Source organism: Carassius gibelio, chromosome B19 (genome assembly GCF_023724105.1).
Source record: "Carassius gibelio isolate Cgi1373 ecotype wild population from Czech Republic chromosome B19, carGib1.2-hapl.c, whole genome shotgun sequence".
Taxonomy (NCBI): domain Eukaryota; kingdom Metazoa; phylum Chordata; class Actinopteri; order Cypriniformes; family Cyprinidae; genus Carassius; species Carassius gibelio.
Window position 1 is genome coordinate 8150907 of NC_068414.1, and position 14567 is coordinate 8165473.

A 14567-nucleotide genomic window follows, 5' to 3' on the forward strand; every position below is an offset into this window, starting at 1 on the left:
ATCTAAATTATGTCATTGATAACATAAAAAAGACTACATAAAGTGGAACTTAGTCATTTTCCAAAACCGCCAAGCAAATATATACAGTTTCATTACATACTACACAGAAGTCCTGATGTAGTCGTTGCTGCTGCTGCTCATCTGGATGATGGTTTTGTCCTCGCGGTAATGTCACAGTTTCCACATGCTCTCAACACAAAATCCTACTGGCGCTCGTGATTCTTTAGCTCCGCCCACACGTCACGCCTCCAGCCACTCGTGTTTTTCCGGGAAAAATCGGTACAGACTATCTTTCTCTTATAAATATAATAAAACTAAAGACTTTTTGGAGTTATGAAGGATGCAGTACTACCCTATATGTACTCAAGATTAACAGGAGATTTCATTTCACCCCCCCTTTAAGAAAATGGTATCGGATCGGTATATGGGTTCATGTACTCGCCGATGCCAGAATTTGTTGTGGTATCAGTGATATTTCCGATACTAGTATCGGAATTGGAACAACTATACTTTTTTTATTTTATTTTATTAAGAAAACATTGCTAGTACGTGTACTGGGTTAAGCTCACTGAGACTAGCTGTAGCACTTGTGTATCGTTGTTCTTTTATTGAGTTTGATTGCTTCCATTGTCTTCATTTGTAAGTAGCTTTGGATAAAACCAATGGACAATGGTTATGATAATTTGGTAACACTTTATAATGACTACACACTATTAATCATTAATTAAGCATTAGTAAACAGATAATTCATAATTTATAAAGCTTTAATAGACAGTAATAATCAGTTTATAAATACAGATATAAATGCTTTATTCTTGATTTAAAAACATATCTATAATGTGTTTAATAATTGTATTTTCATACTTTATTCATGAGCAATTTATCATTTCTCAATGAAGTATAGCATTATTTACAAACCAGTTATTTAGGAGTTGCCTGGGATTCATAAGATCACAAGAAATGTAGTAAATTCAGGTAGTTATAAAGCATTTAGTAGTGGTCAGTTAACTATTTATGTGAGCTCATCTAAAGTGAGGACTAGTGATGCCTTGTAAAGCATTTATAAAGGATATTTAAAGGCTCAGTTATTTTCTAAACAAAAAACAGAAACAAACACCACACAGTGATACAGAACATAGAAATATTAACAGCCTTTAAATCTCATTTGTAAAAGCTTTACAAGGCATAAATAGTCCTCACTTTAGATGAGCTCACAAAAATAGTTAACTAACAACTACATATGTTTTATAACTACCTGAATTAACCCTGAATTACAGTAGAAATACATGTTAATAAACCATTTATTAACACTATAAGTAACTATTACTATATGTCTGAATAAAAAGATGAATGCACATTTAAATAGTTTATTAATCATTTACTTACAATTTCTAAGTGATCTTATGAACCATTGACAACTCCTTAATAACCGGTGTGTAAATAATGCTATACTTAATGTAGAAATGATAAATTGATCATTAATAAAGTATGAAAAAACAATTATTAAACACATTATATATATGCTTTTAAATCAAGTATAAAGCATTTATATCTGTATTTATAAACTGCTTATAAATGTCTATTAATGCTTTATAAATGATGAATTAACTGTTTCCTAATGCTTAACTAATGATTAATAGCATGCAGTTATTATAAAGGTGTTACCGATCTACTTTGAAGGCATCTTGAGTAAAACCGCTTCAAATGTAAGGAAGCACTTGCAGAAAGCTTGAAGCAGAAGTGGCGAGAGCAGTTTAAGCATGCAGACGTCTGTGGCGTGGCTGGAGTTTCTGTCGGATGTGTTTGAACCCGCTCTGTGCAGCACAAGTGATCTGTGCCTCTAGAGGGCGCTCTCGCACTGTATTATGACAGCAGACCCTTCTCAGACACAACCCTGAAGACTATCCCCATGGATCTCTGCAGATAACCAGTAGTTCCAGCTAACAACTATCAGTGCTGATTAATCTAAACTACTTTGCACTTGTTTTGTTTGTACTGTTTAAGGGGTCATCAGATGTTGTTTGAACAGAAATGTGTGTTGGCAGTGTGTGTACACAACCACCCTATAAAGATAAAAATCCAGTCAGTTTCCAATAATAATGATCATTTTCCCAGACCCAGGCCCCTCCCACGACTGAGGATTGAGGACACTGTCAGTCTGTCATTGTGCAGGTGTAGACAAGATTGAGGAGGTTTTAATGAACACAGCAGTTGTTATTTACTCCTGACATCTGAGCCGCTGAAGACGCAGTGGATTAGCCTTGTTCTTGAAGGGAATGCGGCCTCGATCTACATAAATGTGTTTATGTTCTCGTGAATCATACGTGATTCAGCTTCACCTCCAGAAGAAGTGAGTGTAAGGGGTTTTTAATGAATCTTTGCAGACTGCCTTTCCTAATAAGCAAGTTTCATGGCTCATGAAAACTGCTCATCACCCCACAGAAGAGAAGAGCGGGATCAGCAGAGCTCATTAGTTTTTAAAGAAACATGCACCTAAATGGCTTGCTGTGAAAAGAGCTGTGTTTGACAGGATAAAAGGGTGTTGTTTTACACTAACATTGAGAAACTTTCACCAAATTATGTTATAGACTTTCATTAAGACCCTAAAGAATCATATCAACTTGTGGAACATGAGCATCCGATGCCCCCTTTAAAGTGTGTGAGTGCTGTGTGTGTGTTCCCTCACCAGCGGCTCCAGGTGCGGCACACACGCATGCAGACGCACAGCTGGCGCTGGCTGAGGTGCTGGAAGACGCGGAGCCAGACGTCCCGGGGCAGCACGTGTGAGGCTCCGCTGTCCAGCGGCAGGCAGTGGGGCTCAGGGCAGGCCGGCGGGGGGCGCACCAGGTGCCGCTCCATCTGCAGCGGGCGCGGCGGGGAGGGCACGGCCACAGCGCTCCTCTTCAGCAGCTGTGAGCGCGGCGGTGCCAGCGAGACGCTCCCCGGGTGAGAGCCGCCGTTGGCTGCGCCGGATCCGGCCGTCGCTGTGCTCTTGTTCCAGGGAGCGCTCTGGCCCTGACGGCCTGCTCCACGGACCCTGCTCCCGCGGACGGCCTTCCCAGCGGCGTGCCGGTGATTGGAGACGCTGCTGCTGTTGGAGTTCTCCTTCTCCTGCAGCTCCCTGCCGCTCACCCTGGTGCGGCCGTTGCGTGCGTCTTGTCCGTTAGTGCGCTTGGACGAGGACAGGCCCTCGGGGCCCGCTAAGTGTCCGTAGCTCGGCGGCTGCGTAGCCGTGAGTGGTGAGGACGGGGCCAGGGCTTTGTGAGCGCGGTCGCCCGAGCCTTCCTCATCATCGTCCGGCTCAGCCTCAGCAAGCGTCCTCCGCTGCCGCGTGCTGGTGTCTCCTCTGCGGCGCTGCGTCTGCGGCTCGTCCTCCTGCTCCTGCGCCGCCACGCTCTCGCCCTCGGACTCCTCGCTGGCGCTGAAGCCCAGCTCGGCCAGACGCCGGCTCCGCTCACGCTCGCGCGCTCCGCTGCCGTACGCCGGAGAGGACGGCTCCGAGGCGCCCGCGGGGGACGGAGAGTCCGAGTCCGACTCAGAGTCAGTCTCTGAGCTGGAGGAGGACGAGGAGCTGGAGTCACGCACTCGCTCCAGGAGCTGGCACATGCGCTTGAAGCGCTCCAGTTTCTCACGCTGATGCAAGCGCAGGTCCTGGCTTGGCGTCGAGGCCTGCACTGAGCCGGAGCCGTGTCCGCCGCCCGACGAAGAGTTCGGCCCGTTGGCTTCAGAGGAGTCCGACGAGTTGGGTTTGGTTTTCTGCTGAAGACATTAAAGTAAGAGAGTTACTCTCTGACCACCGTGCATTCATGTCAAGACTCAAGACTAAAGAGAAGAGATCCGGCGTACCTTCTTCAGGTGTTTATCACGGGCTCCTTTGATCTGTTGGGGACAAACAGAAAAACATGCAGTGTTCATACAGTACTCTGAAGGGACACCAACCTCAGTGATCAGCAGTGTTGCCTGCTTCTTTCAATGGAGAGGAGCTAAAGTCTGCTCGATGATGAGATCCGTTAGTTGGCGTATTCGTTACGTCATTTGCACACTGCGTAGTGTCAACCCTTTATGTTTGTCTCTCTCCTGCTCTCTATGCTCATGCGCTGACTTTTAATCCAACCAATTTCACAATAAAACCGTTTTCACTGATAGATTTTCCTTTTACTGTTGTCAGACAATGAGATTAATATGAAATAGTGGCTCAAACATAGCCCAAAGAGACTACACAACCAGCTCTCCAAACTGTTGATCTGCATTACATTTAAAATCGAGAGAACCTCAAACTAAATCACATACACATGAGATTTGTGATTTCACTATATCAACATGTAAAATGATCATTCAGGTTAGAAGCAACAGGATATCTATTTAAAGTGAATGCTCTGCTCGTCTAACAAACCCCCAGAAGACGGTCTCAAATGTGTTTGCCTTGATCAATGTATTTTTAAACTCGAGCATTCACTGAATCATCATTAACCAACAAGGATATATTTCTTCAGATCAACTGAATCAACAGCCTATGGTAAACAGAATCTGAAGTAAATGTTAGTCAGCACATACATCATTGCTTGTCGTTCGTTATCACTGCATCGAACACGCTTCATGACAGACGGCAAAGTCACAGTTTACTAATTTAATGCAACATTTATTAAGCATGTCTCTAAAACTCATGCTAGAGGCCTTTGACACACAACAGGCCCTAATGTTCAAATTAAATAAAACCACCTCTCATGAAGAACAAGAACAAGTCTTCTTTTTAATAATAATAACAACAACAATGGTTATGTAGGCTAATTATTCATTCTTTATAGCAACTTGTTGACCATTTTCTTCATTCTTTCAAGCAGACCTATTTATTTCTTTAAACGAGTTTAGATGACTCTGAGATGACTCGGCGGAACACAAAATAACCGTTTTGGGTAACACTTTAGAATAGGTAACACTTGTTAACTATCAACTACGACATTTCTCTCAATAAATTCTTAATTTGCTGCTAATTAATAGTTAGTAAGGTAGTCGTTAGGTTTAGGTATTGGGTAAGATTAGGGATGTAGAATAAGGTCAAGTAGAATAAGGCATTAATATGTTCTTAATTAGCACTAATAGATGGCTAAGAATCTAGTACTATGCATGCTAATAAGCAACTAATAGGCGTAACCTATTCTAAAGTGTTACCCAGTTTTGTTTTTGAAGTATTAGATAACACGTTATTTTAAGGCTTCCTTGTTAGACGTTACAAGTACTTACTATTATAATAACAATTAATTATGCAGAATTACATGCAAGTCATCCTAAAGCAAACCCAAATACTATTCATAGAGTAAGCACACCTAGTTAATTAAATCCTCAGTACCTGAATGCATAATTACACTGTAACGAGGTCTTTTTAAAATAAAGTGTTATTTTGTAAGAATATAGAGAAGACTAATGTAAAGCATGAGAGGAACGAGTGTACTGTTGAACATCCCTGATATCAGGTGAGCTGCAGCTGCTGTCCCTCACCTTCTTCTTGGCAGCCGTCTCCTGAGGAAGATCCCTGTCCCTCCTGCGCTTGGCTCCGTCCGGCCGGGCCGTGTCCTCCAGAGGAAGGCTCTTCTTCTTACTGGGAGGAGGCTCATCCGTCAGCTTCCAGCGGCTCACCTCCCCATTGTCCAGGCGCCTCTTCCCTGAACCATCTCCTGGATCCTAAACGCCACACGGACGCCTACATTACTACTGCTATTATTACAGTGAAGCCCACGTTTCAGTAAATATGTTACATTTAGCCAATATGCACTTCATATATTCTTTAAAAGGCACTTGGCATACGGTTACACATTACACATTCGTACTAGTGCTTCCATGAAAACTCATTTTAGCAATTCTGCACAGTAGGGCTGTAAAAAAAAAAAAGTGTTGAATTTAAAGTGTAGAATAGTAGCGTCTCACCTTGCTGGTCTTTCCCTCCTTGTGGCACTTTGGACATTCCCAGCAGTTTGGGATCTCATCATTGATGATGCCTTCAGAGCTGGCCATCTGAGGAGAGAGCGTGAGCAGTGTTAGCAGCAGTGCTTCAGACGCTCCAGCTCAGTGTGTGTTACTAACCTTCAGACAGCTGGGGTGGATGATCTCGTTACAGATGGTGCACTCCATGAGCGACAGGCTGAACTTCTCCTCCTCCGACTCCACCGTGTCCTCCTTCCCTGCTTCACCACACGCCAAACACACGGCTGTGTGCGGCAACACGGGCTGAGGACACACACACGTGCTCACGTCACTCTCAGGGGCTCACACACATCCACACAGAGTGGGGAACTGTGACATCACGTCCTCCATCTAGCACTTCAGCAGGTCTGCAGTTCACACAAGCTTGTATTCTGCAACATGAAACACCAGCTACACCCCACGCAGGATTTTTTACATGGTTGCGTTTCTTAAAAAACACGGTTGCTAACAAGTTGTTAAATGTGACTAGACACGCTGTCGGAGACATTAAACGCCATCGCGCCGAACAGCTGATCAACTGCAGTGAATCATTTATAGTACAATTACCTGAATAACCTATTAATAGTTTCCCACATTCTATATTGTTGGTGGATGATGCTTTGTGTCTTCAGAAGATCCTGCTGATGGAGACTCTGGGATCGGAAGGTAAACCGTTCCCATTATTCAGTGTAAACACTATATTTACCGGCTTAGTCACGGTCAGAGTGAAAGATTAGCGACGCTGAATGTGTACGGACACATGAAGCTGTCAGAAGGCAGATGAGGATTTCCTACAAACAAGGATAAATTTACATTTTGTGTACCCACCCTGACAAAGCTGAAATCTAGAATAAGTTTAATCTTACCATAATCGATTAAATGCAATTCAATTTTATTGAATAGTAAAAGGAGATATGTTAAATAAAATATTCCTATCAATCAAGTCTAGTGCGTTTATAGCCTAAGTTTAACTTTTAATATCTGGTGCTTTTATTTAGGCTTCAAACTTGATCAAAGTGATATTCTTTTGTGAAGAGGATCTTGATGGACCAACCGTGTGAGTGTCATGAACTATAACTGATATTCCAGTCTTCAGTCACACAATCTTCAGAAATCATTCTGATTTACTGCTCAGAAACAGTTCTGATTATTATCAATGTTGAACACAGTTCAAGATCAGCATTTATCTCAAATAAAATGCTTTTGTGACACTCTTCAAAAGCTCGATGCTTAAAAGGAACACTCCCATAGTTTTTAGGAATAGGCTTATTTTCCATCTCCCCTGGTTTAATCCATTCAGCCGATCTCTGGGTCTGACCGTAGCACTTTTAGCTTAGCTTAGCATAGATCACCTGGCTCAAAACTGATGAAAGAGTTTGTGTTTTTTCTATTTTAGTTACATCATGTACTAAGAGCTTTCAATTGATCACAAGCCATGACACAGACAAAAGATTTCTATTTCAGATATATGCTCTTCTTATGAGCTTTATACCCATCAAAGAAACCTGAAAAAACTCTACACAACTGTGTTCAACATGGATAATAATCAGAAATGTTTCTGAGCAGTAAATCATCATATTACTCTGATTTCTGAAGATCATGTGACACTGAAGACTGGAAGAATGATGCTGAAAATACAGCGGAGCATCACAGAAATACATTACACTTTAACACAGATTCACACAGAAAACAGATATAGTACACATATTTGACACTATTCCTGTTTTGGATGAAATGTGAGCAGAAGAGACTGGTTTGGGCAGGGTGTGGACTCACCGCAGTGCACTGGCGGAGCAGACAGGACTGCTTCATCCGGCCCGGCCCGCCGAACTTCTTCATGTCCTTACAGAAGTGACACTCTCCACACTCGGTCCGCATGCAGGCCTGACAGCGCCGGCACCGTGTCCTCCGCCGCCGCGCACCCCCCAGAGCCTTACTGCCAGACATCCCCTCCGCATTCAGCTGAGGAGCGCACACACACACATGGGGACAGAGACACTGAGCAACTGGCTGAATGTAAACTTTAAGGCCACACATACCATCCTAACCCTTGCCAAAGAAGAGCTTAACCATTCCTTCCTTTGATTTTCTCTCTTCTTCAGCCCTTTTCTTTTCTTGTGGTAGTTAGCAGAAAGCAATGACAGAATGATTGACAGCTAATATTAACCAATCTCTGGGTTAAAATCTGTCAATATATTATTTGTAGTTGTGATGCTCCTTAATTTTTGCTGGTGCTCTTAACTTTTTGACTTTGGGAGCACCAATGCTACCAAAAGTTAATTTTGAGCCCTGGGTTTGATAGAATTGGCTGGAAGACCTGCCAAGAGGGCATTGCAATAGTCCAGCCTAAATGAATAAAGCAAATCTGCAGGATCGGACAGTTTTAGCAATGTGGTCTGAGAAAGTCAGCTGATCATCAATCATTACTCCAAGGCTTCTAGCTGTTTTTGAAGGAGTTATGGTTGATGTGTCTAACTTGATGGGGAAATTGTGATGAAACGATGGGTTTGCTGGAATCACAAGCAGTTCTGTCTTGGCAAGGTTGAGTTGAAGGTGATGGTCCATCATCCAGGAAGAAATGTCTGTTAGACAAGCTGAGATGCGAATAGCTACCGTCGGATCATCAGGATGGAATGAGAGGTAGAGTTGAGTGTCATCAGCATAGCAGTGGTATGAAAAGCCATGTTTCTGAATGACAGAACCTAATGATGCCATGTAGACAGAGAAGAGAAGTGGTCCAAGAACTGAGCCCTGAGGCACCCCAGTAGTGAGATGTTGAGACTTGGACACCTCACCTCTCCAAGATACTTTGAAGGACCTATCTGATAAGGTAAGACTCAAACCACTGGAGTGCAATAGGGTTGACAGGACACTAGAGCTGGGTATCGATTCCGATGTCCCGATTTAATTCGATTTCGATTCACAAGCTCTTGAATCGATTCGATTCTTGGTTCTATTCTCAATTTATTTTTTGACTACATTCAGTGAATATAGTTTTAATAAAAATTATATTACATTTAAAATGTACAGTTAACAACAGTTTACATATTATGAATTTATAAAAATAAATTAAGGGCCACAGGCCTGTATTTGAAACATTTTCTTTTGTATAGGGTCCTTTTCTAAGCAATAATAATAGGGCCATATAAAATGTTCTTCTTAATTTTTCTGATAATCAGATGGAGGCATAAAACTATTTAATTCATCCTAAGAAAATGAAAAATCATTTTATTTTTTGTTACAATCAAATCAAAAACAGCTTCTTCAATAAACAAGCTACAGGTAGTCCAAAATACAGCAGCTAGAGTCCTGACCAGGTCAAGAAAATATGATCATATTACCCCAATTTTACAGTCTCTGCACTGGCTACCTATTAAGTTCTGTATCAGTTACAAATCATCATTACTTACCTATAAGGCCCTAAATGGTTTAGCTCCTGCGTACCTAACTAGCCTTCTACCACACTACAACCCATCACGCACCCTAAGGTCACAAAACGCTGGACTTTTGGTCGTTCCTAGGATAGCAAAGTCCACTAAAGGAGGTAGAGCTTTCTCACATTTGGCTCCCAAACTCTGGAATAGCCTTCCTGATAATGTTCGGGGTTCAGACACACTCTCTCTGTTTAAATCTAGATTAAAAACACATCTCTTTCGCCAAGCATTCAAATGATATATCTTTTTTAATTGTGAGTTTAGTTGCATCTGATCAAATGCGCATTTTTATTCATTAGCTTGGGTTAAACAAATTTTACTCTGTTAGATCAGCAGCTATGCTAATGATGTCTCTATGTGTTTCTCTGTTTCTGCTGGATCTTCATCCCGTGGTAACTAGGATTTACACAAGCTCCAGTCTGGATCCAGAACACCTGAGAAGAGATGATGCTGACCCTCAGAGGACCTCAGATGATGCTAACCCTGAATCAACAAACAGAACTAACAAATATTGCTACACATGTGACTGCATCATATAATTAATTATTAATTATTAATAATATTAATATTGTTCATCGTCTGGGTGAATATGTCTTGTATTAATTTTTCTAAAAATCCTGTCATACGTGCACAAACTGACAGTCACCACTTATAAGCTACTACTAAATATTATAGAAACGTAATTTTCTGTAAAGTTGCTTTGTAATGATTTGTATCGTAAAAAAGCGCTGTACAAATAAATAAGCGTTTATCAAAAAACTTTAACTGAATTAACTAACAATCAGGGCCCGGTTCCCCGATAACGCTCACTATTAGCGCGCAAAGAAGCCTCGAAAGATATATCTTACCACAGTTGTATTACAGCATTACAGCGTTAAGACAGACAGATGCAAATGAAACATTCCTCATATTATTAAGGCAACATTTAATTTAACAGTTTAAGTTATCAGTAGACTATGGACTATAAATTATATTATCAAATGGTCAGTAATATGTTCACACGATATGTTGTGACGGTTAGATGAACCGGGGATCCCTCGCTAATCATCCACCGTCCTTATCCCGTTGTGCCGCTTCTTGACATGGGTTTAACGACTTATAAAAATTATATAATACACTTTTTTATTAATGGTAAAGTACTTTACAATCAGAATTGATTGGCAAGCTACAGTTACTTCTGTTTAATGCAGTATTGACTGCAATTGGTTTATGTTTTTAATAAAAAGCAACCTATCTACAATGAACAGAGAGAGTTAGATACAGAATACGATGGGGAAGCAACGTAAAAAAGGGCACCTATCCTCTCGTCAGAGGAAGTTGAAGTTTTGCTGGACCTTGCCCCCAGGTCAGAGATCACACCCCTGTGGTCCACTATAACCTGCACGTTTATGGCCACGTATCTCTTTCGTGATATGTACACCTGATCAATCACTGATGGATTGGTGATAGGGATGAGTGTGCCATCACCAGGATGTAATCCCCGACATGGAGCATTAGGCCGTAGCCCTCTCCCTCGACCTCGATGAATCTCTCTGTAGCAAAAAAAAAAAAACACGTAGCGCTGGGCTTCAGGGCTTAAAGCATAATTCCTCCGCGTTATCCCGGCAAGCGCAGGTCTGAGCAGGTCCAGCAGCTCCATAATGAGTTGTCTTGGGAGGCGAATTATTTTTAATATAGCCACGTCAGGAAAAATGCCAAAAGGGCTTAAGTTTTGCCGAATAAAAAAATTGACATGGACTAAATAGCTCCGCATCTGGCTCCGTCTTTGATTCAGTACAAGGATGCGTTGGAACTGGACACCACCATGATTACCCATTTATAGATCTTAGCCATTTAGAGCCAAATTGTTTGCCAGATTTTAATCAAAATTGATTGTCAATTCGCTTTAATTACATTACGAAAAAGCCTCGACTAATTACCACCATATTAGTTCAGATACCACATAAAGTTAACTTCATAAATAGGCCTGTATCCATTGCGAACATAATTTATTATGAGTCTTAAAATGTCCATAACATAAGGAATAGGTTAAGAACTACTTGGCGAAAAGAAGGTTTTGGGGAACCGGGCCCTGGTCAGCATAAAGTTCTTTATTTGAAGCACAATTCTACAAGAAAGGTGACTAACCGAAAAAGTGTTGGTGCTTCAAGTGTTTCATTGAGCTGAAAATTTAACTTAACATCTCAAGATAAATGAAGTAAAAAGAAAATCTAAATTAAGTGTTTTAAGCTGTTGAAACTCAATATCTTATGGTCTATCCTCCACTGCAGTCACATGTAGAGCCCGACCGCGGTTTTGATTCAGACTGCACAAAGAGAAGAAGAGAAGATATACGGGTCCGTTGTGAATGTGTCTGTGAGAGCAAATATAGTAACTACAGTAGGTGCATCAGAAATGATTAAACCAGAGGGAACATGTAAATAAATATGAGCTGAACACGCGCTTTTTTCTTTTTTACAGATTGTTTCAAAGCAGCTTTACAGACATAACAGGAAAATGTTGTAATAATATGGTTAAATATAAGTAGGTAATCGGTCATACCTGATCATTAATAAATATATTCTTTTGATGTGCAATTGTTTAGTCATTGAGACTGTAATCTAAGGCTTTTTTTAAAAACATTAATCCTTTCTGGAAAATGGTTTATACAGCCCACATACATAGAACAGGCAGATATTTTGCTATTGAATGTTGTGTAAGTGCAGTTTATAGGAAATGGGTCTAATATCCAGTTCAGGCTTATAAATCGGCTCTTTTCGAGTTAACATCGGCCCCCAAAAATCCATATGGGTCTGGCTCTAGTCACATGACCGTCGGATGACCAGCTCCAGTAGTTTGGTCTTGACCTCTGGCCTTGTCTAAACCAGCTGGACTCTCTCGAGCACCCGAATCCTCCAGACTTGACCCTCTACACTGATTCTGATCAGATCTTCACTGTGTCTGAATGAAGCAGACAAACACTCCCTAAACAGCTTATACTACTGTTTCAGATATTAAATTAGCTCGGTTTGGTATGTAATGGCAAAGGGATTATATTTGGTTTTTAATTCTTGTATTTTTTCAGGACATCTAGATGCCATCGCGATCACTTGAGTTTGGTTCATTGGTTACGTGTCATTTTAGCTCATAAAGGTGAGAGTAATGCATCATTCGGAACGGCAAAGGGTCTTTTATTTGTGGTCACTCACAATATCAACAAAACGTTGTGTTTTTATAAAGTAAAGAAAATAAACTATGCGCTTTCTGTCTTTAACAGGAGTATTCAGTGAGAACACAGGGAGACTTTCAGGGTCACCCGGTCTAGGTCCTGACAGGGAGTAAATGCTGTTTGTTGGGTGAACTCTCCCTTTAATCACACGACACACTTGAGAACAACACATCCTTAAAACAACGATCACCATATTATCAGAGCACCTCTATATATTAAAATGACATGGATCTTAATGTGAGGTGTTGGTCATATGATCCTCCACGAAGCAATTTCATCCAGAAGTCAATTGCAATCCAGCCATTATTCTTTTAACAAGTGTGACAGCTACAGTAAGGAACTAATAGCTCTGTGTGGTGTTGGATAACGGGAGTCAACAACAGCATCCTCCTCAGATATAGTGTCATTAACTGGGCTGTGAGGGCCTTCAGTGTGATGAACACACACACACCATGAAAACAGATCATGCTGCACTGAAGTATTTATTTTAGTGGTTTAAGAAGAAACATATGCAATCAATAAAAAATAAAAAAAACACTTTTTGCATGATAGTGGAAGTATTGTGAATATGTTTTCAGATAATGACAGTACACTATGACCCATGAGTTACCCAGACAGGTAGATATGTGAGAGTTGTGATGTATTTGAGAGAGACGTGTCTGCTAAAGGCATCACTGAACATGACACTTTCACTATCACGGACACAGACAGACATTTAGCTGACATCCCTGTGATTATAGCTCTTCATATTGCTGTTATTTACGTCATTGCTGCATTGGTTGTATAACAGAAACTCTACTATCTACAGTGTTTTGGTGCTAATTCTGGCTAGATGCCATGTTATTTCCTTTAATTACAGCATCATATAGTGTCAGGTGAAATATGGGCCTAACATGAACCCCAGGAAGATGAGCTGAGAGGCACTGGAAACGCGGGAGGGCTCGAGAGAGGACATACCTGGACTAACGCTGGGGAGGTTTAGCACGAGCAGCACAGTTCAGTGCGAGCACAGCTAACACGAGCAGCTAGCTAGCTCCTCAGCTCCACATGATCTACTGCTGCCTAACGTTACACGGAAACCACCACAGACCACAGCAGCCCGTGAAGAGCCTGTGCTGGCGTTTACCTCTCATACAGCCAAACACACGGCGAGAACCCGAGACCGAGCCCGGGACCGAGCTAGCATGGGTTAGCAGGTCCACTCAGCGGCGCTGCTAGCACTCCCTCCCTCCCTCACTAACACTGACCCGGGAGGACTGGTTCTGCCTCAATCAGACACACGACCGAACACGAGCTGAGCACACAGACACTCACCTGCTCGCGTGGAGACGCATTCTCCTAGATCGAGCATTAGATTGATGTTTCCTGCGAGAGAGAGAGAGAGAGGGAGAGAGAGAGAGAGAGGTCGCTTCCTTGTTTCTCCGCTCGACTGTCCTGCTCCTATCAGCCTCCTTTCTCAGGTTCACCCGAAAGTCTCTCTTAAACCACCACCATCTTCATCATCATCACATCCACGAGAGGCGAGGAGTCCAGCTTCTGCTCGGTTTCTCCTCGGATATGAGGATCACAGGGCTCTTCCCGTCTGGAAAACCCTCGTCTGTGACCCAGAGGGCCGATTTTCCAGGCGCGTGTGATTCCAAACACTCGGCTGAACTGGAAGAGAGAAGCGCATCCGCGGATAAACGTGTCTTTTGTTCGCTCTCTCTATTGTGCTCCTCTGCTGTAGTGTGGATCCGCGCGAGCAGATCAGCGCGAGCACATCACAGCACACTGGGCTCGTGCCCCCGACAAACACGCACATACAAACATATATACATCTGGTAAATGCAAAATATGGAATATAAAAAAAACAAAAAATAAATAAATACGAAAGCTCCTCCCGGCCTACTCGTCACAGCCGAAAGGCATCATGGGAAACGTGGTCCATTAGTGCCCTACTATGGCCCTTCCCCAAAACATTCTGTTAC

At 42.1% G+C, this 14567-nt stretch overlaps 1 protein-coding gene across 3 annotated transcripts in view; it reads right to left on the reverse strand.

Annotated features, from left to right (window-relative positions):
- LOC127979190 (F-box/LRR-repeat protein 19-like) overlaps positions 1–14499 on the reverse strand; it is a 32826-nt gene extending 18327 nt beyond the window's left edge. Inside the window, exons 1-7 of one of the 3 annotated variants that reach the window (XM_052584458.1) lie at positions 13915–14499; positions 7735–7920; positions 6079–6222; positions 5923–6009; positions 5497–5679; positions 3847–3879; positions 2687–3759 (exon numbers count right to left, since the gene is read on the reverse strand). In XM_052584458.1, the coding sequence (XP_052440418.1) occupies positions 2687–3759; positions 3847–3879; positions 5497–5679; positions 5923–6009; positions 6079–6222; positions 7735–7905 (1691 nt within the window). In that variant the 5' untranslated portion in view covers positions 7906–7920; positions 13915–14499. The remainder of the gene's footprint in view (positions 1–2686; positions 3760–3846; positions 3880–5496; positions 5680–5922; positions 6010–6078; positions 6223–7734; positions 7921–13914) is intronic. The other 2 variants (XM_052584462.1, XM_052584459.1) reach the window with 2 other exon arrangements.
- Between the last annotated feature and the right edge of the window lie 68 nt (positions 14500–14567).